This window comes from Myxocyprinus asiaticus, chromosome 37 (assembly GCF_019703515.2).
Source record: "Myxocyprinus asiaticus isolate MX2 ecotype Aquarium Trade chromosome 37, UBuf_Myxa_2, whole genome shotgun sequence".
NCBI lineage: Eukaryota > Metazoa > Chordata > Actinopteri > Cypriniformes > Catostomidae > Myxocyprinus > Myxocyprinus asiaticus.
The window spans coordinates 5686092-5710763 of NC_059380.1; the positions used below are offsets into that span (position 1 = coordinate 5686092).

General features: G+C 38.1%; 1 protein-coding gene across 1 annotated transcript in view; it reads left to right on the forward strand.

The window, feature by feature from the left end:
* Positions 1-20376, forward strand: part of LOC127427578 (endothelin-converting enzyme 1-like) — a 28578-nt gene extending 8202 nt beyond the window's left edge. The window contains exons 3-18 of the mRNA XM_051675241.1: positions 5137-5349; positions 6995-7119; positions 7242-7388; positions 7616-7681; positions 9368-9556; positions 9759-9901; positions 10153-10267; positions 14068-14178; positions 14266-14364; positions 14720-14797; positions 14932-15035; positions 15362-15472; positions 15649-15716; positions 16080-16270; positions 18331-18426; positions 19183-20376. Of these exons, the coding sequence (XP_051531201.1) occupies positions 5137-5349; positions 6995-7119; positions 7242-7388; positions 7616-7681; positions 9368-9556; positions 9759-9901; positions 10153-10267; positions 14068-14178; positions 14266-14364; positions 14720-14797; positions 14932-15035; positions 15362-15472; positions 15649-15716; positions 16080-16270; positions 18331-18426; positions 19183-19359 (2033 nt within the window). The 3' untranslated portion in view covers positions 19360-20376. The remainder of the gene's footprint in view (positions 1-5136; positions 5350-6994; positions 7120-7241; positions 7389-7615; positions 7682-9367; positions 9557-9758; positions 9902-10152; positions 10268-14067; positions 14179-14265; positions 14365-14719; positions 14798-14931; positions 15036-15361; positions 15473-15648; positions 15717-16079; positions 16271-18330; positions 18427-19182) is intronic.
* Positions 20377-24672: the final 4296 nt, after the last annotated feature.

Genomic DNA, 24672 nt, shown 5'->3' on the forward strand with positions numbered 1-24672 from the left:
TACTCAATTCCTGATACATAGGCTAAGACAAGAAGACTTCCATCACAGTAATAAATCTGGTAAATATTTGGCAAATCAAATCAAACAAAATAAGGAAAAAACAACAATCCCAGTTATTATGGACACAGTAGGGAAGTCCACCAACTCACCGGAAGAAATAAACCAAATCTTTCAAAAAAAATTTCAGTAAATTATACTCATCAGAAAAAGACTCAATTTAGAAAGACATCAATTAATTTCTCAACAGTATCAATCTGCCACAACTTAGTAAACATCAAATAAACAGCCTGGAATCACCCATAACACAACATTAACTTTTTACTGCCCTAAAACTCATGCCGAACAATAAAGCACCAGGTCCTGATGGATTCCCTGCTGAGTTCTACAAACACATTTGGTCCATTTTATCACCACTTTTCATCTGAATGATAAGTGAATCAAAACAAAAATCAAAACTCCCAGCTAACATAAACACAGCCACAATTACGCTCCTCCTCAAACCCAATAAAGACCCAACATTACCATCAAGCTATTGTCCCATTTCTCTAATTAATGTAGACATTAAAATCATCGCCAAAGCACTAGACCATAGAATCGAAAAAGTTACGCCATCTATAATCCACCCAGATCAAACTGGTTTCATTAAAAGTAGACTTGCATCCACCAACACACGTAGACTTTTAACTTGATGTTTTATTCTTCAATTCAAAAAGCAAAAACCATCATAGTTACTCTCGATGCAGAAAAAGTTTTTGATAGGGTCAACTGGAAATTCCTGTTTTCCACATTGGAGAGGTTTGGTTTTTGGGAGTCATTCATTAACTGGATCAAAATTCTGTACACATCACCTTCAGCCACTGTCATCACCAATGGACTAACATCATGTAGCTTCACAGTGCACCGGAGAACTAGACAAGGATGCCCACTCTCCCCCTCACTATTCACCATTTTTATTGAACCGTTAGCAGCATCCATCCATCAAAACAGCTACATTAAAATAATTCAAACACTAAATATACACCATAAAATCAGCCTTTACGCTGATGATTTATTACTCTATTTGCAAGACCCCCCATCATCATTACAAGAAACGATTAAACTCATTGATTCATTCTCTAATATTTCCGAATACTCAATCAACTGGAGTAAATCTTCTATTCTTTCATTACATTCCAACAGCTTGGATGTGACATCCCAGACACCACCTATCCCTCTATGCACCAATCACATCACATATTTAAGCATTAATATTTCCACCAGGCTGTCAGAGCTGTTTGGACTTAACTTTACTCTGTTATTCAAAACAATAGACAATGATTTTCAATGTTTGATGAACTTACCTCTATCCACTATGGGCAGAATATCAGTAATTAAAATGACTATACTCCCTAAACTAAACTATTTATTCTCAATGATTCCAACACATCCCACCCTCACATGGTTTAAATCTCTAGATTCAATCATTACCAAATTCTACTGGAAAAATAAGACCCCAAGAATTAAACTGACTACCATACAGAAACAAAAAACACAAGGAGGACTAGTAGCACCTTATTTCTACCATTACTTTCTGGCCAATCAGCTTCAAAATATATACAAATGGATTCATCCTAACCCATCAGAAAACACATGGTTAGATGTTGAACAAACAATTTGTAAGGACATTAACATTTCAGACTTACCCTTCTACAGTCAGACAATCAAAAAACACTCCTGTTTTAAAACTCTTGCACCATCTAAATACACCCCCATTTGGAATAACCCAGATTTTACAGTTAACAAAAAGCCACTTAATTTACGCACATGGGCAGAAAAGGGCATCACACAACTTCAACACATCCTTCATAATAATAACCTGGCCTCATTTTCACACTTGGTCCAGAAAAACGGCATCGGGAGTAAATGTTTTTTTGGAATACCTACAAATCAAATCATCTATCCAATCAAAAATCGACACTCGGACCATTAACCTTGACATTTCCCCTTTAATCTCAGAGCTAATTAATATATCCTCCTCAAAAAAATTACTCTCCAAAATATACAGAATAATATCAAAATCAGACAACACATTAAGCTTACCAAATGCTAAATGGGAATCAGACTTATCCATTACTCCCGATGCCGATTTCTGGACACAAATCTGCAAAAATATCTACTTCATGACAAAAAATGCCAACCTGCAACTTGTACAGTATAAGGTACTTCATAGATTTCACCTAACTGGATGGAAATTGTTTAAAATGGGATTTACTTCAGAAACCTGCTCACATTGCACACAAAATAACCCAGACACCTATGTTCACACCATTTGGCATTGTACCCCATTTTTTAAAAAATGGGGAAATCATCACTGAATCACTATCCGTCCTTATGGGATGTCACATCCCAATGTCTCCCTCCCTTTGTATACTAGGTGACATATCCATAATCAATTTAAACAACACAGTCATTTACTCTTAGTGGCGCTAACTATCGCCAAGAAAACTATTCTCATGAACTGGAAATCAAGGAACACCATACATATTGCATCTTGGAAAAACTTACTAATAGATTATATCTCCATGGAAAACTTGTCCACTTCCGTTCGAAACAATACACTAGAATTACACCCCTCTTGGTCATCTCTCATTACCTTCCAACAGTCATGAATCTGCTGACCTTCTTTGTCTGAAACCAACCACAACGATACACCTCCATCTACATCCACATATGATTGGGGGGTGGGGGGAGAGATTAGGAAGAGGTAACAACACTGATTAATATTGAACCTAGTTAAATACATATAAAGATAAGTTAATTGATTAATTAAAAAAAAAAAAAAAAAATTTCCCTCTGCTTCGGGACCCCAGTAGGCCGTGGCATCCCAGTCCATGTCCGGTGCAGTGGGGATTAGTTGTGGGTGGTTGTGGTGTGGAGCCTGGAGCCTGGGGCCTGGGGCTTGTACCTTCCCACCGTCTCCCCGCACTCTTTTGCCCTGGATTTCTTGCCTTGGGCTGGTTCTGCATTGCATGCTTCGCTTTTTTTTTAATGCATCACATATTAGCTGAGATACATACACATCTATTAAGAGCTTAACAAAGAATGCATCAGAAAAAGGAGAAAAGGGAAGGGAGAAAAGGAGAAAAAATAGAAAAAGAGAACACAACAACACAGGGTAAGCGTGGCATGTGTGCAGTAGCCTGGGTTTTGCCCTGGGCTGGTTCTTCGCTGCACACCTTGCTTCTTTAATGCATCACACACTAGGTGACACTCATACACACCTATTGAGAGTTTAACAAAGAATGCATCAGGGGCCTGGGTAGCTCAGTGGTAAAAGACGCTGGCTACCACCCCTGGAGTTTGTTAGTTCAAATCCCAGGGCATGCTGAGTGACTCCAGCCAGGTCTCCTAAGCAACTAAATTGGCCCGGTTGCTAGGGAGGGTAGAGTCACATGGGGTAACCTCCTCGTGATCCCTATAATGTGGTTTGTTCTCGGTGGGGTGTGTGGTGAGTTGAGCACGGATGCCGCAGTGGATGGCGTGAAGCCTCCACACGCGCTATGTCTCCGTGGCAACGCGCTCAACAAGCCACGTGATAAGATGCATGGGTTGACGAGCTGGGATTTGTCCTCCGCCACCCGGATTCGCCAGGCGAATCACTACGCGACCACGAGGACTTAAAAGCGCACTGTGAATTGGGCATTCCAAATTGGGTGAAAAAAACAAAACAAAACAATGAATGCATCAAAGAAGGGGAAAAGAAGGGAAAGAGAAGGGAAGAAGATGGGAAGAAAGGAAAGATAAAAAAAAACAACATAGGCATGTGGGGAGTGTCCTGGGGGATGGGGGTGTGGGCCTTGGGCTGCCCTGTGCCCCGTGGCATCTCTCCCTGAAGGCCCGTTGTGGCGTGACATGAGTGGGGGACTAACTTATGACGTGGCCACGGAGGGATCAGAGGCAGCCTTATAATAATTTAATATTATTATTATTATTACTACTACTATTATTATTATTTGCCCTCTTCCTTGTCCTCCAACAACCCACCATTCTTAATGAATTGAGTTTATTATTATTATTATTATTGTCATTATTTGTTGTTTTTACCATTGTTATATCTGTTATACATTTCTAGATGTTCTTTTGTTTATATGCTTCCACCCCAACACCCAGAGACACTTACACACACACACACACACACACACACACACAAATATATATAAGGGGCAGTGGTGGCTCAGCGGTTAAGGCTCTGGGTTACTGATCAGAAGGTCGGGGGTTCAAGCCCCAGCACCACCAAGATGTCACTGTTGGGCCCTTGAGCAAGGCCCTTGACCCTATCTGCTCCAGGAGTGCTGTATCATGGCTGACCCTGCACTCTGACCCCAGCCTAGCTGGGATATGTGAAAAAGAAGAATTTCACTGTATATGTGCAAATGTATAATGTGTGATAAATAAAGAAAATTATTAATTATATTATTATATATACATACAGGAGATAGACTTGTCATGTTGGCTGATGGTATGTATGTTTGTTTGCTTTGGTTATTTTGTATTTGTTACATGTAAATTCTGTCACATTCTTTGTTTGCATAATAAAAAAATAAAAAAATAAATAAAATTATATGTAGAGTCAACTGAATGGCACTTCCTGCTATTCAACCGTCCACTGCTGCCCAACCATGACAAATGGCTGTATGAAAAAACAACGACTTTGTGCCAGACTGTTTACCTCCTGTTTCCTCAGTCTCCCTCAGACCTCCAGTGTTTTGGCCTTATCTCTCCAGATTAGAAGCAGGGGATGCATCTTTTGGGCCAAATATTTTTCTTAGAAGAGCTTACAATGAAGTCTACTGAAGCTGTTTTCTCTCTCTTTCTCTTTCTGTGCCAAATAAAAATGGTGCCCTTTCACTCCAATAAATTTCAGTATCAAACCTCATACTTGGATAACCTCAGACTGTGGACTCAGGCCCAGCCTCATTTTTAAGTGAACACAAGAGCATGCCTATGAATAATTTAGAATATTTGCTTACAGTACATATACAAACAAAAAAACAAGCAAAGACAAAGACACCACTAATACAAAGCATCAAAAAGTTCCATGTTTTTTTACATGTACTATGCTAGCCTATATTAATAATGTTCATGTGTTTTTAACAGCTCATCCAGGAATGTGCCTGTCAGAGCCGTGTGTTAGTGTTGCAAGTGCAGTCATGGGTGCCCTCGATCGATCGGTAGACCCTTGCCAGGATTTTTACAACTTTGCATGTGGTGGTTGGATGAGGAAGAACCCGTTGCCGGAGGGCAAGTCCCGCTGGGGTCCCTTCAGCAACCTATGGGAGCACAACATGGCAGTCATGAAGAACTTACTGGGTAAGAAACACAAAGTCCATGGAGGTCATCACAACATTTGAACTGTCTGCCGGTTGCTGACTTTATAGACCTTATTCATGCTAGTGCCACCTTTAATTATTAATGGGAATGACAACGAGGCTGTGAGGGATAGACTTACAGTCTCTTCAATGGCACAAATGGTATTAAGCTGTATAAAGCTCCTAGATCACATCTGATTTTCCACAACTTATGTTGTCTGGGGCTCTTTGTATACTGAATGTTCTTGAACAGATGTTTTATAAATTTTTTGTCTGCGGAATGATTCAAAAAACACTTTAAACTGCAGTACAGTCCATTGAAGAGATGGAAAGTCCATCTCTCATAGTCTCATTGTAATACCCATTAAAAATCAAAGATTTTTACTTTCTTAATACATGTTCCTGGTCTTATTGTCTTTCTGGAGGGCAATGCCCTTCCATCTCAACATCCCCCCCACACCCCTTATTACAGAGAGCATTTCATTGGACAACATTTTGGATACACCCATGAGTGCAGGATGAGTCATCAGTATTTTTGGTCCACTTTCCTAGAAGAGAAAGACTGTAAATTTAAACTTTTAGGAGTACACTAGAAAAACGATGGCCTCCAAGCTAACAGACATGGACTAAAAGCCACAAAACTCAACAACATTTTTATTCTATTGGGTTTCATGTTTATGGGTTCTTGACGTGTGTGTACTGTATGTATAAATTTGTCTTAAAATCTGGTTTGATCTTCATCTAAGTTACAATAATGTTCAAACACAATCTATTTGAACTAATAACACATATTATTGTGTTGTTCTTGAACGTATTGAATACATCATATGTCAGAGTCAGGAGTTGGCAAACCTGGCATCCAGTTAATGAAACTAGATTGGAGTTGTGGATTAGAGCTACTTTGACTTATAAAAAACAATCAAACCTTTTGGGTTTGCTATTCACAAGAAGCATCTGCTGACGTAGACCATGCCTTGCTAAAAAAAGAGATCTCAGAAGACCTACGATCAAGAATTGTTGCTTTGCATAAAGCTGGAAAGGGTCACAAAGTTATCTTGAATAGCTTAGTTATTCATCTGTGCACAGTTAGACAAACTGTCTATATATGGAGACGATTTAGTACTGTGGCTACTCTCCCTAGAAGTGGCTGTCGAGCCAAGATGACTCAAAGGGCACACCACAGAATGCTCAGTGAGGTAAAAAAGAACGCTAGAGTGAGCGCTTAAGAATTGTAGGAATCATTGGAACTGGTTAACATCTCTGTTCATGAGTCTACTATACATAAAACATTAAACAGGCATGGTGTCCATGGCAGGACTCCATGAAGAAAGCCGCTGCTTTCCAACAAAATATTGCTGCGTGCCTGAAGTTTGCCAAAGACCACTTTGACACTCCACAACGCTACTGGGAAAATGTTTTGTGGACTGATGAAACTAAGGTTGAATTGTTTGGGAAGAACATGCAGAACTACGTATGGTGTAGTGATAATGTGTAGATAATTTGTTTGTCTATATTTGTGACTTTGATGAAGATGAGATCACTAATTAATACCATAATTCCAAAGGGTTTACATACTTCTTCTTGCCACTATATATATATACATACATACATACAGTATATATTTTTTTGGCATTTGTTGAATTCAGAGAACATGAGCATGAAAAGCCTGAGCAAAGCAGAACAAAAATCCCAGTGGTATTACCAAGCCTGTATGAACGAGACCAGAATTGAAGCTCTTGGAGCAAAACCACTTCAAGATCTCATCAATCAGGTGACCTGAAATACACTCACAAACCAAGTCACCTTATTTAACCATATTTTTCTCAAAATATCTGTTGTAAATAGATCTACCCCAATAGAAATAATTCTTAATTCTGGAACATTGTTTTTCAGACAGGAGGTTGGGGTTTGAACAGCCCATGGGAGAAGGATAACTTCCAAGAGGTTTTACGGACTGTATCGGCCAACTACCGCACCTCCCCTTTCTTCACTGTTTTTGTGAGCACAGACTCTAAAAGCTCCAACAGCAACATCATCCAGGTGGGAGCCCTTATGCGTCCAGATTTATTGTCATAACATATATTCTTAAATGTCTAGCCTAGGGTACACTGTACTGAGAAGACTTTCTGTAGATTTTGTATTTTGTTTTATAGTGGCTGTGGGAATATACCACGACAGGTTTTATATCATGATGCATGTCACTGTGGTTTAGCTTCTTGTGTGAGAATGGAAATATCATTCATTGGCTGGTTCCTGTTTCTCCACAGGTGGATCAGTCCGGGTTGGGACTTCCATCTAGGGAATACTATCTCAATAAGACAGCCAATGAAAAGGTAAGTAAAGAGACTTTGTTTTTCATGAATGTGGAAAAATGTGGCTATTATTAAGAGCTTTTCTAAAGAGTTTTTGCCATAGCATTGATTCCAAACCAATGGTTCCAGGAGGTAAAAATCTCCTATCTCCTCCTATCCTAGATTTTTATGCAGAGTTAATGGAATATTACGGGTTTAATGCAAGTGAAGCTCAAGCAACACTATTTTGTGGCATTATGTTGATTACAACAAAAGATCATTTTGACTCATCCCTCCTTTTCTTAAAAAAAAAAAAAAAGAAGCAAAAATCGATGTTACTGTGAGGCACTTACAATGGAAGTGAATGGGGCACATGTTTGGAGGGTTTAAATGCAGAAATTTGATGCTCAGAAATTGAATAAAAGCACTTACATTAATTATTTTCTTAAAACTTGTGTATTATTTGAGCTGCAAAGTTGTTTAAATTGTAATTTTGCTAGATTACAGGGTTTACGGCGATATGTCGTCATGTCAACAAAGTTGTAAAATTGGATATAACTTGACACAGAATAGGTTAGGTAGCGATTTTATCACACTAAATCCATGTTACAGTTCAGGTGGTAGACAGTACACACAAATGTTACCAAGATTTTTCCCTACTTCAAGAATGAACAACGGCTGAGTAAATAAATCTATGTCCTTTGATAATGATTTGGGTTGAATTTAATGGAAATTATGCTAGTTGCGCTCCGTGGCATGGCAGAAATTTGAGCAGCCTCCGGAGTCGGAGCTGGATGCCGCCGACAGATGCCGAGCGGCGGTGGTGTGTACATTCATATAAAACAGTTGTTTCGAATTTTAGAATGCGCCACTTCGTCTGTCAGACTCGTCTGGTGTAACCCAGATTTTTGCTTTTTTGTTTTTAAAGATAGGAGGGCAGAGTCAATTTTTTTTTTTTGTAGTACTCAACATTACACCACAAATGCTGCTGATTTGAGCTTACCTTGTATTCAGCCGCTGAATATTCCTTTATCTATGAATAAGCCATTTGTAGGTAGATTTCCTCAGAAACAGATAGGAGAACTGATCAGCCTGATACAGCAATATTGACTAAATAAATGGTGTGAGATTGGGTGAGACTATCTGTTTGATATTCCCGCCCCAAAGACTAGCTGTTTGAAAACAATATTTCTTTTTGCAATACGGTTTGGTGGCGCTAGTGGTGCTGAAATTACACACTTTATTTTTAAACCAATAAAACAGAAATGACAAATTTTATGTTAAATATAAATAAATATAAAATATAATAAAATAAATAAATATATTAAAATATAGGAGGTAATAATTAATCACGACCAATCTCCTCTTTTTTTTTTTTTTTTACAAATTCACTTCATTTTTAAGGAAGGAAAACAAAATAATATGTGTAAGTCTCACTCTTCATTTTTTCTTCTTCGGAACAAAACAAAACTCTGTCCAGTCCTCCTCCCATCACATTTCAATCAACAACAGATAACAGATAACATCTCACATTCCATATATTATTATTTTAATAATAACGATATTGCTAAATGATATCCAGTATAATATGAGTGAAAAGGATTACAGTTTTTAAGCCTTACTGATGGGGCTGTGAGGGTATATAAGGTTGGGAAACGCTGAGATACAGCATGGGGAGATACATTTGCACGAAGTGTTTTTTTATATGATTTCCTCCTCTTCTTGCAGTATTTAAAAGCATATCTGAACTTCTTGGTGGAGCTCGGGGTCCTTTTGGGTGGCTCAGAGGAGACCTCTCAGAAGATGATGCAGGAAATTGTAGACTTTGAAACGGCCCTGGCAAACATCACGGTCCCTCAAGAGGAGAGACGAGACGAGGAGAAAATTTACCACAAGATCCAGGCCAAAGAGTTAGCTGTGAGCACTGTTCAGTTATTATACTCTTGAATTGATGGATTTTAATGCCTTATGTGAAAAAGAGATGTTCTTATACATAGTGAGTATTAAATACAGGGTTAAACATGTTAAAAGGATGCAATTATAGAACTATAAACTGTTTTTTTTTTCATATCCTCATATGCATGTTGCATGTGTTTATATGTGTGTATGTGTGCTGTAGACTTTAGCTCCTGCAGTAGACTGGATGCCTTTCCTCTCTGCAGTGTTTTCCCCCGTTGCCCTGAACGATTCTGAACCTGTGGTCGTGTACGCTAAAGAATACCTACAGAAAGTCTCTGAGCTCATTAGCAACACCAACAAGAGGTAACAAACACTTGCCAGTCACAATACCACAAAGTAATTAATTAAAGCAGAAGTGCGCAATTTCTGCGTCACCAAACAGAATTGCACAAATAAAGGGAAACCTGTTTGGAAAGAGTCATTATTTTGGGGATTTCATCTAGTGACGTTAGTGGTGCAGAAATTTAAATATCATGAATATAGTTCCATATATCCTGTAGACATTCTTTTTTATTTCCTGATGGCTAAGAACAAAGTTAATTTATCTCCCCCAGCATCTTGAATAACTACATGATCATGAAAGTGGTGCGGAAAATGGTGTCCATCCTAGACCAGAGCTTCCAAGATGCAGAGCAGCGCTTCCTCGAAGTCATGTATGGCACCAAGAGGGTGAGAAACGAAGATCAAGTTTTCATCTGCTCTGTTGCCACAGAGGAAAGGAGTTATTTTTTCACATCTTTCTCTCATGCTCAGTCTTTTTCCATTCCTACTGCTGCAATCATCTATCACACATGCACTCATTTGGTATAGCTAAGATTAAAAGAAAACATTAATTCCAAATCTTAAAGTACATCAGCTGAAAGTATCATTTAGAAATGAACATTTCTCAACGTTAACTTGCGCTCATTTCATTCTGACCCTGTATTATTTTATTTCACAAAAGGAGATGTTAGGCAGAATTTTGGAACTGCTCTTTTCTATACAACAGAAGAGGATGATGATTCATACTGCCAGGCTCCAAAGAGCACCATAAAGGACCACAGAGCACAAATGATCACAACATGCCAAATTTAAAATTACGTGACCATAAATGAGATATGAGACCTAGGGCAGAGGGTAAGACTATCAGTGAATAATGGCTTAAAGTTCGGTTGGTTCATGCTGCAAGGTCAGTTCTCTCCTGAAAAACAAAAAACTGCAAAATCTGGTTTAAGCTGGTCTCCCAGCCTGACCAGCTAAAAAGTGCCCTAAACTGTTCTAAAACCAGCCAACAGACCAGCCTGACCAGGTTGAGGGTGTACACTCCAAAAAATCATTTTCTTGTCTTGTGTTTAGTGAGGTTAATGCTTAAAACAAGAAAAAAACTATTTGCAACTATTAAGAGAAATAAACTTGTTTTCCTTTTGAATCCATTTTTTTTTTTTTTACCCAGTTGGCAAATAGTTTTATCTTGTTATAAGCATAAATGTTACAAAATGTTTATATAGTTTTCGAACACAAGACAAAATTCACATCTTTTGTCATTTTACTTCTCAAGTAAATTTATCTTGTTTTAAGAATGTTTAGATATTTTTACTGAAATACAAGACAAAAATATTCTATAAGAAAATTATTTTTTGCAATGCAGCTAAGACCAGTAAACCACCTTAAATGAAATGAAAATCCTAAAAATCTGAAATTCTGTTTTGATGAAGAAAGAAACTCAGATACATCTTGGATGGCCTGAGGGTGAGTAAATTATCAGCAAATATTCATTTTTGGGTGAACTATTCCTTTAAAGGAATATTCTGTGTTCAATATAAGTTAAGCTCAATGGATAGCATTTGTGGTATAATGTTAATTCCCTCCTTTTCTTTAAAAAAAAAAAGGATAAAAATCTGGGTTACAGTGGAAGTGAATGGGGCCAGTCCGTTAATGTTAAAATTCTCACTGTTTCAAAATTTTAGCCATAGGAGGGATAGGGTGTTAACATGACAATATGTGTGTTAACATGATTTTAGTGTGATAAAATCGCTCATAACTTGGTTGCCATGACAATGTAATGGCGCAAACCCTAATACCCTAAAATGACCGTAAAAACAACTTTACAATTCAAATAACACACCAGTTTTAACAAAATAATTAATGTAAGTGCTTTTATAAAATTATAAGCTTCACATTTCTGCCTTTTAAACACTCCAAAAAAATGGCCCCATTCACTTCTATTTTAAGTGCCTTAATGTAACCTAAATTTTTGCTTTTTTTAAGGTAAAGGAGTGTTGAGTCAAAATTATTTTTTGCGGTTATTAACATTATGCCACAAATGCTGTCAGTTGAGCATAACTTGTATTCAACCCCGAATATTCTTTTACGCTGGTTTATGGTGGTTTTTTTTGTTTTGTTTTTTTTTTTCCCAGAAGAGTTGATCCTGTGGTAATTTTATATAAAAACAGATCACATAAATGAAACCGGCCAAGTCAGTGTGAGAGGTAATAAAAGGAGGGAAGTGATCTGCGACCCTCTTCCTCTCTCTCTCTTTGACTTCTATTAGAGTAACTGATATCAGTGTTGATAGTTGAGTCTGATGGCTCTGTATGGAGAGGTGCTGTGTTGTTCTGTGGGGAGCCAGGTTGTTCAGCCCTTATCAGGAGGAGATCCTGTTGCCCTGACCTCACTTTCCGCCGGGGGTCAGCCTGAAATAACAAACGAAAGACTGAGCCTTGGGCAATGTGTGTATATGTGTGATAGGTTACAATAAGAGATAGTTAGAAAGAGAGACTGGATGGTCACCTTCAAGGCATAAGCTCAATTTGACTTGCTCTGAATCATGCATTATTAAACCACATAGGCAAAAAAAAAAAAACATTTTTTTTTTTTTTATAAATTAAAAACATCATGTTTATTTTTACTTCAGAACAAAATTCTATCAAAAAATTATTTTTTTGAGAGAGTTATAAATCTTTCCGTTACAATAGAAAACAATGATAAACTGGTGCATCACTACTTTTGTTGCCATATTGAATTTATATCATCATGAATATAAAAAACAATGACACATAAAGAGGCCAGTAATATAGAGTTATAGGTAAGGGTCAAAGTTAATCACCCATAGTGGTTTGGATTTAACATCACACCCTAAATGATTAAAAATGGCTTTTAAAGATCTGGTCAGTGGAGTGAAGTTTTATTTCTACATGAACATCTCCTCATTTCAGTGGACATTTTGTCTGCATTTTACCCTCTATTACTCATAGTCTTGCATCATGAGTTCCACTATCTCAAAAGCTTCTAGTTTGACTCTAGACAAGAGATGGGAAGTTGACTTAGCGACCAGACATTGAATTACTGTGCGTCATTCTAAGAGAACAATGAAGTGTCTCCTTTGACTGATAAAGTGAAACAGTGCTCTTTACACACACATTTTTCATAGCTTATTAAAGGCATAGTTCACCCAAAAGTGAAAATTCTGTCATTCACCACTCACCGCCATGTCGTTCCAAACTCGTATGACTCTCTTTCTTTCGTGGAACACTGAAGTGGAAATTCTGAAGATTGCTTTTCGTGTATTTCCATTCTTTTACAATAGATTTGGACTGATGCTTTCAAGCTTCAAAAAGGATGAAAAAGCACTATAAAAGTATCATCAAAGTATCATTTTCCATGCTTTGTGTGAGACCAAAATTTAAGTTGTTATTCACTGGAAATCCATGTCTTTAGAAGAGATCTAATTGAATTTGGGTCAGAACAGACCAAAATAAACTCCTTTTTCACTGTACATCTTGCCATTGCAGTCTCTTGGCACAAGATGATTTTAAGCTCGATTACACTTCCAAGTGCTTAACGCATGCGCAGGGTGCTAGATGGTGCTATAGGAAGTATAATTGAGCTTGAAATCATGATCGCTAACGAGACTGCTGATGTCATGATTTTTTGTAAAAAAGGAGTTACATTTTGGTCTTTTCTCACCCTAACCTGATTGGATCGCTTCAGAAGACATGGATTAAACCACTGGAGTCAAATGGATTACTTTTATGCTGCCTTTATGTGCTTTTTGGAGCTTCAAAGTTTTGGTCTCCCTTCACTTGCATTGTATGGACCTTCAGAGCTGAGATATTCTTCTAAAAATCTTTGTTTGTGTTCTGCTGAAGAAAGAAAGTCTTACACATCTGGAATGGCATGAGGGTGAGTAAATGATAAGATAATTTTTGGGTGAGCTATCCCTTTAAGAAAGTCAGTCTGGTTTGTAACAACATGAGGGTAAGTGAATGATGACAAAACTGCCACTATTCTTTAACTTTAAGACTTAATTTTTTCGTCTAGAAAGTCATTGGACCTTACATACTACTGTATGTTGCGCACATGGAAACTAGGCAGTGTGTAGTGTTAGAGATTCATGTCCGAACACAGCTTGTTTGTGAGATGTCACATTGAGATGACAAGGGTGTAAATGAGGACACTAGTTGTTAATATATCACCTTTGTGTTTTCCAGAGCTGCATGCCACGCTGGAAACTTTGCGTCAGCGACACAGACAGTGCTCTGGGGTTTGCCCTCGGGGCACTCTTTGTCAAAGCTACCTTTTCTGAGGACAGCAAGACTTTTGTGAGTATCTAGTGATGTTTTTTTGCATCCGCCCCATCTTCTCCCTCCAGGCCTTTGAACCTTGTTCTTTCCTGATGTGCCCATCAGGTTGAAGATATGGTCTCCGAGATCAAATGGGCCTTTGAAGACAGCCTTAAGACTGTTGGCTGGATGGATCCTGAGACAAAAAAGGCCGCCAAAGAAAAGGTGAGAACTAACAGCTTTGGACGGAGAAATGATGTCTTCCTCTGCTGTTACCCATATGGATAGCTCCTGCTGAACTCAGTAACCAGTTGAAATGCTTCCTCTTTCTACTATCAGTGTTTAGTGGCACCATTGCTGGGACACGCAGTGCATGGTCACTTGTTTTTCAACTGCAAGTTTGCCCATTATTTTTAAGTTTATGCTTTTTATACCTGGGCTTGTTGATCATTTGTAATGCCATCTGGTGTCAAAGTGTATACTGCAGTCTTTTAATGCCACCCTAAATTTATTTTATTTTTAATTTCATTTCATTTTAATTGTATTTTTAATTTCATTTTTATTTAATTTTATTTTATAGGCAGATGCAATATACAACATGATTGGATATCCAAAGTTCATTATGAGCCCCAAAGAGCTGGACAAGGTGTTCAATGATGTATGTATTCTTTTTATTCATTTATGCATGGTTTTGTTATTTAGAAAATCTTTGAAGTAATGTTATATCACTACAAAATCTCTTTGAGTATCTTAAATAATATCTGGCAACCTCTTTCCCAAACTGTGTATCAGTTTGATGTTGTTTCAGATCTTTACTTTCAAAATGTCATGAATTATTACAATTTCTCTGCACGAGTGACTGCAGACCAGCTGAGAAAGGCCCCCAACAGAGATCAGTGAGTATCAGCCACACTAGCACACAAATAGATGACAATTTTACACACATTTTTATGTGTACAGCAATTATGAGCGAAGCCATTTTTAGGTATTTATGCCCTGCATTTCTGGTTGAATCTCACAAAACCTGTTAAGAACATGTCTAGATCATATGTCACCCTAAAAATATATATGTATTTTATAAAAAGAAAATGAAGCCTATTTTTAGGACAATACGTTTTTTTTGTTTTTTTGCTTTGTGACAATTTTCATAATAATTAAGCACATTTCCCTGTCCCAAATTCTCATTATTTATCATTTAAAAATGTTTTCTCTCCATGTGCAGATGGAGTATGACCCCACCTACAGTTAATGCCTACTACAACCCTACGAAGAATGAGATGGTACTTCCAGCTGGCATACTCCAGGCTCCCTTTTACAGCCATGCTTGGCCAAAGTAAGAGTCTCCCAACAGCAAAACCTCTTCTCCTTCAGTACCGAGGGAGACTTGCTTTTGCTTATTTAACCTCTTGTATTGATTTAAGAAAGGCAGATCAGAACTACCATGTCTTGTAGTCAGTGCATGTTTTATCATGACCTCCCTTATCAAATTGTTTCTCTTTTGTTTTCTAGGGCCATGAATTTTGGTGGCATAGGTGTGGTTATGGGGCATGAGCTCACCCATGCCTTTGATGACCAAGGTAAAGAACAAAATCTTTTTAACTGCAAAGAATAAGGTGTAGGGTCATTCTCACGAAACCTGTCAAGAAAATGTGCTGGTCATTTTTACCCCAAATCAATACAAATAAAAAAATAAATGATAATTTCCATAAGGAAAATTAGCTTAAAACAGAAACAAGATTGTTGCATTATAAGATAATGTTTGTGAATAGTTTAATATTATTGATTCAAGATCATACAAAGCATCACAGAGAAATGTGTAATTTTGAAACACCAGTGTGTCAAAACGGATCTTCTTGAGCCACAGTTACATGATTGTATCTGTATAACTATTTAACAGTAAACTGCCTGTTATAAAACAGTTTTGTATATATGACCCACAGGAAGAGAGTATGATAAGGATGGGAATTTGCGTCCATGGTGGAAAAATTCTTCAGTGGAGGCTTTTAAACACCAGACACAGTGCATGGTGGAGCAGTACAGCAACTACAGTATCAATAAAGAACCTCTCAATGGGAGACACACTTTGGGAGAAAATATTGCAGATAACGGAGGCCTAAGAGCAGCTTATAAGGTTTGTAACGATCCCTGTTGTGGAACAAGATAACCAGAATTTAAATCATTCTAATTCAATCAACAGATTTGTTTTGATCATCAGTGTGTTAAAAAGGGCCGAGAAGCCAGTGGCGACTTTCCATAACAACGGCGTGTTATGGCGTATGACGTACGAGAATCTGATACGAAAGGCATTACAATCTACATATTTCTCTTGTTGGTGGCTTTGATAGCTTTGGAGCTGCTCTGATCCCACCTCACTGGAAAGCCTTGCAGTGTAACAGGTGGCTCGGAATGAGCCGCTCTACCTCCAGCCACTCTCACGCATTCTTTCCATTGGCTGAAAAGTCATAGGTTACAGAGCAGATGCGCAAAGCATATGGCCGGAGGAGACCCCGCGTTAACCTCTCAGATGGAGAAGAAAATAAGCGTTGACACTTTTTATTTGTGCTCTGTGTGCAGCGTGGCATGTAGAACTAGATGGTTAAAACTTTGTTGTTGGTTTGACATAGCCTTGTCGGACAGTTTAAACTAGTTTTAAAAGTTTTAAGTTGTATGGTAATACAGCCATTACAGACAGACAGACAGTTAGATACGAGCATTCCGTTGGCGTATTTGAACATTTGGTAAATTTTAGTCTATGGAGTTTTTCCAATTTTTTTTTTTTTTTTTGATCACCTGCTGTGCAAAAACAGTAAGTTGGATAAGTTAGAAAAGACAGAGCACACTATTCCAGAACACTCTGGAGGTCTGTGTCAAGTTTGGAGGAGTGTTGCCAACCATCCCGTATAATACAAAAACATCCCGTATTTAAGGGAACAAAATTCCCCAAAGCTTTGTATGAATTCCATCTGGAATGCCGTATGTCCCGTATTTTATCGTCTCATATGGAAACTGCTGAGAATGTTTCACAAACCAAGAGAAATGGACCTGGACCTTTTCGTGTCAGTTGTGTGAGCTGTTAAACGTTACACGAAGCGGCCCGGAGGAAAGATCAATGACAATCACCACACGTTTTCTGTCATGCTTTCTGTCAGAAGCAGGAGAACTTTGTCAAACATATGCCATTCGAATGCATGATTATTGTTTTTTTCACCATTGTGATTGCAAAAAAACCATAAACGCACCTTTTCAAGACATGAAATGCATTGCATATGTCAGCACTCATTCTTGGAGCTTAATAACTGAGAAAAACTGCAGTACAATACAAAAGTACAGTACAGCAAACACACTGCCAAAACAACAACACTGTAATCCAAGGGGAAATACACATTCACATGTCATCACACGGTGAACTGGAATACTCAACTATGATTGGTCAATGGCGCCATCTAGTGGTCTGCTATATTTGAGTAACAACCGCACATCTGGATTGTGCATTTTCTCTGCTGTACAAATCCCCATTAATGCATGATTGCTTAAACAGGACTTGTACTAAGACAGTGGCCCTGGAAGGCCAAATATTTTTTTGGTGATATATACTACTTTTTTAACACAATAGTCCATACACAGTCTATAAACTGATGTCCCAAATTTTAAACAGAAAGCCAGTTTGTTAAGCTTTAAAAATGGAAAAGGCTTAAGCTTAATTATGGGGAAGAAAATTGTCTTTCTCCATTGATTGCAGCTTCATTATTTTAGCAGAATATGTTTATTAAAAATGAAGATTGATAGAAATTTGTTTATTTTCTGGTCGTTTTATTACTCCTGTTTTCATTTTAATCACTTTAGGGGCTGTTCACACTGAACAGCTTTTGTGTCCATCCTCGCTGTTTGTCAGTTGTTTTTCATTGTAAACCAGCGTAGACCTGTTTAAACGTTGCCCAGCAGAAGTCTCGCACAGGAGCCCTGCTGAGAAAAAAAGTCCAGTATTTAGGGCTGGAATATCCTGAATTTGGCAGGTTGAAAGTTGGCAAACTTAGATGTAGCTTAAGAGCTGTAGGAGGAGTTACAGTCAGAAATGTTGGTCTTCGTTTAGAGATTTTGAAATAACCCTAAACAAAGTTTGTAGAAAAACAGTTGACTTTGTCAAGCCAACATAATTATTAGTGGTCTGACATTATTCTGCTTACTTTGCAGGCCTATGTCAACTGGATCAAGAAGAATGGTGAGGAAGCCACTCTGCCTGCTCTTGGAATGACTAATCATCAGCTGTTTTTTGTAGGATTTGCTCAGGTTTGTGCCTCTAAATGTTTATGATCAGTGATCACCAATATAAAACATAGGAGTGATGTTAGGAGTGCCTGAAAATATTCATATAGCATAATGATTAGCCTTTTATGTTATCACAGGGGTTAAACTTGTTGCTGACTTGTTTATCATGAATTTCAATGGTCTCAGGGCTTCCCACACTTTTTGATCAATGAAATCTACTTTTATTCTCTAATTATTGGATACAGATTTTAAAAAATAATTTTGACCAATTCGCTAATGAATCATGCAGTCTGATTTGTTGTGAGCGGTTTTGACCCATCGTTGACCCAAAGATTGATTCTGTTACAAATCAGACATCATTATGGCTTGTAAACAAGATTTAGGGGCAGTTCACTGAACTTGTTTTTCCATCCATCTGCAACTGTTTTTCTGTAGTTTTTCTATGTAAACACGCACTACATGGACATCTTTGCTTACTGCGTCGGAAAACTAGAAAAAAAATGTATTTACTATAGAAATTTCCATGACTTTATTTTAAAACTCTTTAAAATATTTTCAGCTTTACAATGACCGTGTAAAGGTTCTTCTAGGTCAGTAAGTCACATCCTAGGAGAACCTACAAATTAATGCTAAAAAAAAGCACTCTAAACACCTTAGCAATTGCAATGAAATGCCCTGGCAATCACCCACAGCACACCTTCTTCAAAATTATTGTAATCTACTTTTGTCCATTTATGGTCTGACACATTCCATTTGCCTTTGGTCATATCTGTGCAGGTGTGGTGCTCAGTTCGGACACCTGAAAGCTCACACGAGGGCGTTATCACTGACCCCCACAGTCCTTCACGTTTCCGGGTCATTGGCACCATCTCCAACTCCAATGAGTTCTCGAAGCACTTTGGCTGCAAGTCAAACTCACCCATGAACCCCAAACAAAAGTGTGAGCTGTGGTGACAGTGACTGGAATGAGCATGTCTGTTCAGCAAGATGGTGAAGCTTTGTTTTCACCAAAAATATGCCAAATGACCGTCTCAGGTTGCCTTACCTTTTGACGTATGTGCAAAAAAGCTGGTGGACTTATAATGGACTGCATATTTTCCAGCAGTAATTTGCCTCATAATGACGAGTTGGTGTAAATAAAGGCTCCACGGAACTCTTTAAAATGGAGTTTTAATCTTATCAAAACACTGGAAATAAAGTTAGTGGTTAAATGTAATGTGAGAACGAATCATCCCTCTTGCAAGTCAAGTTTCTTTAAATAAATGACTTTTTTAGCAAATGCTTTTATTTTTCTAATGGGAAATATTTATTTTCTCTCTTTATTACATTGGTGTGTTAATTTCTTTTTTGTCTTCTATGTTAGCCAACTCTTGTGCAACGTGTTTTGGAACGTTGTTAAATAACTTTGCTCACATTCTTGATACATGGTTGCTTTTCTCATGAAAATGTAGTTTAAATGTAATTTTTGTATAAAACTGTCCCAACACACCTTCACATCTGATGCAGCCAATGCAGACTGGCCTATCTATTTAGATCATCCATCTCATAATGTTGATAAATGAAGAATATATGAACAATGTGTGTTATGTGAGTAGTATTCAAAGTGTTCAGTTGGAATTATTGCTGGACCACTGTACAACAAAATGCCTTTTAAATGAAATATGCAAATAGTGTGCAATATATGCAGGCTTTTTTTGTTTTGTTTTTTGTAAAGGATGAAGAATGGAAGTTGCAGGATTGCTAATATGAATTGCTGTTTGAAATTGTTTTTCTTTAGTTAGTTTTCTAGAGGCTTGAGGGGTAAACATTTTCTGCTGCTTTTCAAGAACTGACTGAAATATATGTGTATATATATATATATATGTGTGTGTGTGTGTGTGTGTGTGTATATATATGTATTTGTGTGTGTGTGTGTGTGTGCGCGCGCGTGTATATATATATATAATATATATATGTGTGGGTGTGTATATATATATATAATATATAGATGTGTGTTTGTGTGTATACACACACACACACATATGTGTGTGTATACATAATATATGTGTGTGTGTGTATATATATATATACATACACACATGCACACACACACACACACACATATATATATATATATATATATATATATATATATATATATATATATATATATACAGTGCCTTGCAAAAGTATTCAGACCCCTGACCAATTATCTCATATTACTGAATTACAAATGTTGCACTGAAATTTCATTCTGTTTGATATTTTATTTTAAACCATTGGAACTCAAAATCAATTATTGTTAGGTGACATTGGATTTTTGTTGGGAAATATATATATATATATAAAAAAAATGAAATATCTTGCTTGCATAAGTATTCAACCCCTGTGCTGTGGAATCTGCCAGGTTACACAGATGAAAGAAATTGCCCTAATGAGGACACGATTACTTTACCATTGGCATCCACCTGTGAATCATTAAAGTTGCAATCACATTTTCTGGATACAAAAAACCCATTGTTGAAGGATCATTGTTCAGGTTGTGAATCTGAAGGAAAATTAAGACCAAAGAGCATTCCATAGAAGTTAGATATAAAGTAATAAAAATGCATAAATTAGGGAAAAGGTACAAAATAATATCCAAATGTTTGGATATCCCAGTAAGCATCAATAATCAGGAATTGGAAGCTGCACCACACCACCCAGGCACTGCCAAGAAAAGGGTGTCCCTCAAAACTCAGCATTCTAACAAAAAACAATCACTTTGAAGGAGCTACAGAGTTCAGTGGCTGGGAGTGATGTTATGGTGCACCAATCAACCATATCAAGAGCACTGCATAACGCTGGCCTGTATGGGAGAGTGGCAAGAAAGAAGCCGTTACTCAAAAAGTACCATATGAAAGCACGTCTGGAGTTTGCCAGAAAGCATGTGAGTGACCCAGCTGTGATGTGGGAGAAGGTTTTGTGGTCAGATGAGACCAAGATAGAGCTTTTAGGCCAAAACTCAAAGCGCTATGTGTGGCGCAAACCTAAGACTTCCTATGCCTCAAGACACACATCCCTACAGTGAAGTATGGTGGTGGCAGCATCATGCTGTGGGGATGCTTCTCATCAGCAGGGACTGGGCATCTTGTTAGGATTGAAGGAAGAATGGATGGAGCAAAATATAGGGAAATACTGCAAGACAACCTGAGGAAATTCACCTTTCAGCATGACAATGATCTCAAGCACAAGGCCAAAGCAACATTGGAGTGGCTAAAGAACAAAAAGATAAATGTGTACAGTGGCCCAGTCAAAGTACTGATCTCAGTCCTATTGAGAATCTGTGGCACTATTTGAAAATTGCAGTCTACAAGCGTCACCTGAACAACCTGGAGCAAACCTGCCGAGAAGAATGGGCCAAAATCACTTTGTCACTGTGTGCAAAGCTGGTACATATGTACCCCAAAAGTCTTAAAGCAGTTATTGCAGCAAAAGGTGGCTCGACCTAATATTAATGTATGGGGGTTCAATACTTATGCAAACAAGATATTTCAGTTTTCCAGCTGTGTAGCAAATGGGTCTTATTAACAATGACGGTGAATCCTGAAATATGCTATTCATGCCATATTTTTATGTTGGCTATACCTCCAAAACACACTTAGAACAGTTAAGCTGAATTACTTTATTGCTATTTTGTACTAATCAGTTTCACATTGGCCAACTTGTTAACATGACAAAACAAAACTGTTATTAAATTTTTTTATAAAATGTACACAGAAATCGAGCAACGTGACATACTTTCCCATTACATTGAGTGCTGTCACTCACTGCAGGTTTCAGATCTGCATTTCGACACGAGCTCAATGACGCTCCGCACAAAGTTCTGCACTCTCGGGAATGATCTCATTAAAACCAAAGCTGTCTAATCAGCATAATAAATCAATTATTTACACCGCGCCTATGCCTTGATTAGAACGGGAGCGTTTTAGTTTTGCCCTGTTGCTCATTTGCAGTGTATTTAACATCTACGTTCAAAGCGAGCTGTGCAATGAATCCAAAATAATTCCAAAGTGCTTTTCTCTCTTGTTCTACAGCTTCTTTTCGAGTGTCAGGTGATGTTTGTTCAGTGTTAATTTTCGTGCGCCACCTCGAACAGAAGTGGAACATAAAGCAAGCATCTGGGCATTCAGACAGTTGTCATCACTGATAGGACGGAGGACTAATGTAAGCGGCTCTGATTGGTCAATGCCGTTTCATTGCTCAACGGACATGTTAGTGATTGGTTAGAATACTCAACCGCTGCAAAAACACGTTGTAAATAGAAACCACTGACGCAACAAGAGCAGATTTAAATTGAACGCTGTAATCGTCTGTTTTCACGATTACATAATCGTGGCAACCGTAATCGTAATCGCGATTAGTTTTTCAATGAATTGTGCAGCCCTAGTGTGTGTGTGTGTGTGTGTATATATGTGTGTGAATATATATATATATATATATATACATATACGTGTGTGTATGTATGTGTATATATATATATATATATATATATATATATATATATATGTGTGTGTGTGTGTGTGTGTGTGTATGTATGTATGTATATATATATATATATATATATATATATATATATATATATATATATATATATATATGTGTGTGTGTGTGTGTATACACGTGTGTGTGTGTGTGTGTATATATATATATACACTATATTGCCAAAAGTATTCGCTCATCTGCCTTTAGATGCATATGAACTTAAGTGACATCCCATTCTTAATCCATAGTGTTTAATTTGACGTCGGCCCACCCTTTGCAGCTATAACAGCTTCAACTCTTCTGGGAAGGCTTTCCACAAGGTTTAGGAGTGTGTTTATGGGAATTTTTGACCATTCTTCCAGTAGCGCATTTGTGAGGTCAGACACTGATGTTGGACGAGAAGGCCGGCTCGCAGTCTTCACTCTAATACATCCCAAAGGTGCTCTATCGGGTTGAGGTCAGGACTCTGTGCAGGCCAGTCAAGTTCTTCCACACCAAACTCACTCATCCATGTCTTTATGGACCTTGCTTTGTGCACTGGTGCGCAGTCATGTTGGAACAGGAAGGGGCCATCCCCAAACTGTTCCCACAAAGTTGGGAGCATGGAATTGTCCAAAATCTCTTGGTATGCTGAAGCATTCAGAGTTCCTTTCACTGGAACTAAGGGGCCAAGCCCAGCTCCTGAAAAACAACCCCACACCATAATCCCTCCTCCACCAAACTTCACAGTTGGCACAATGTAGTCAGACAAGTACCGTTCTCCTGGCAACCGTCAAACCCAGACTCGTACATCAGATTGCCAGATGGAGAAGCGTGATTCGTCACTCCAGAGAACGCGTCTCCACTGCTCTAGAGTCCAGCGGCGGCGTGCTTTACACCACTGCATCCGACGCTTTGCATTGCACTTGGTGATGTATGGCTTGGATGCAGCTGCTCGGCCATGGAAACCCATTCCATGAAGCTCTCTACGCACTGTTCTTGAGCTAATCTGAAGGCCACATGAACTTTGGAGGTCTGTAGCGATTGACTCTGCAGAAAGCTGCACTATGCACCTCAGCATCCGCTGACCCCGCTCTGTCATTTTACGTGGCCTACCACTTCATGGTTGAGTTGCTGTCATTCCCAATCGCTTTCACTTTGTTATAATACCACTGACAGTTGACTGTGGAATATTTAGTAGCGAGGAAATTTCATGATTGGACTTGTTGCACAGGTGGCATCCTATCACAGTACCACGCTGGAATTCACTGAGCTCCTGAGAGCGGCCCATTCTTTCACAAATGTTTGTAGAAGCAGTCTGCATGCCTAGGTGCTTCATTTTATACACCTGTGGCCATGGAAGTGATTGGAACACCTGAATTCAATTATTTGGATGGGTGAGCGAATACTTTTGGCAATATAGTGTATGTGTGTGTGTGTATATATATATATATACGTGTGTGCGTGTGCGTGTATATATACGTGTGTATATATATACACGTGTGTGTGTGTGTGTGTGTGTGTGTGTGTGATATATATATATATATATATATATATATATGTCACCTGAGTATCTGGACAAACTGACAGCTAGAATGCCAAGGATCTGCAAAGCTGTCATTGCTGCACGTGGAGGATTTTTTTGATGAGAACTCTTTGAAGTAGTTTAAAAAGTTCTGAACATTTTTTTCTAATTGTAATAGTAATTTTTCACGTTATTAATGTCATGACTGTACATTGTGATCAGTTGAATGCCACGTTTTGTGAATAAAAGTACCAATTTCT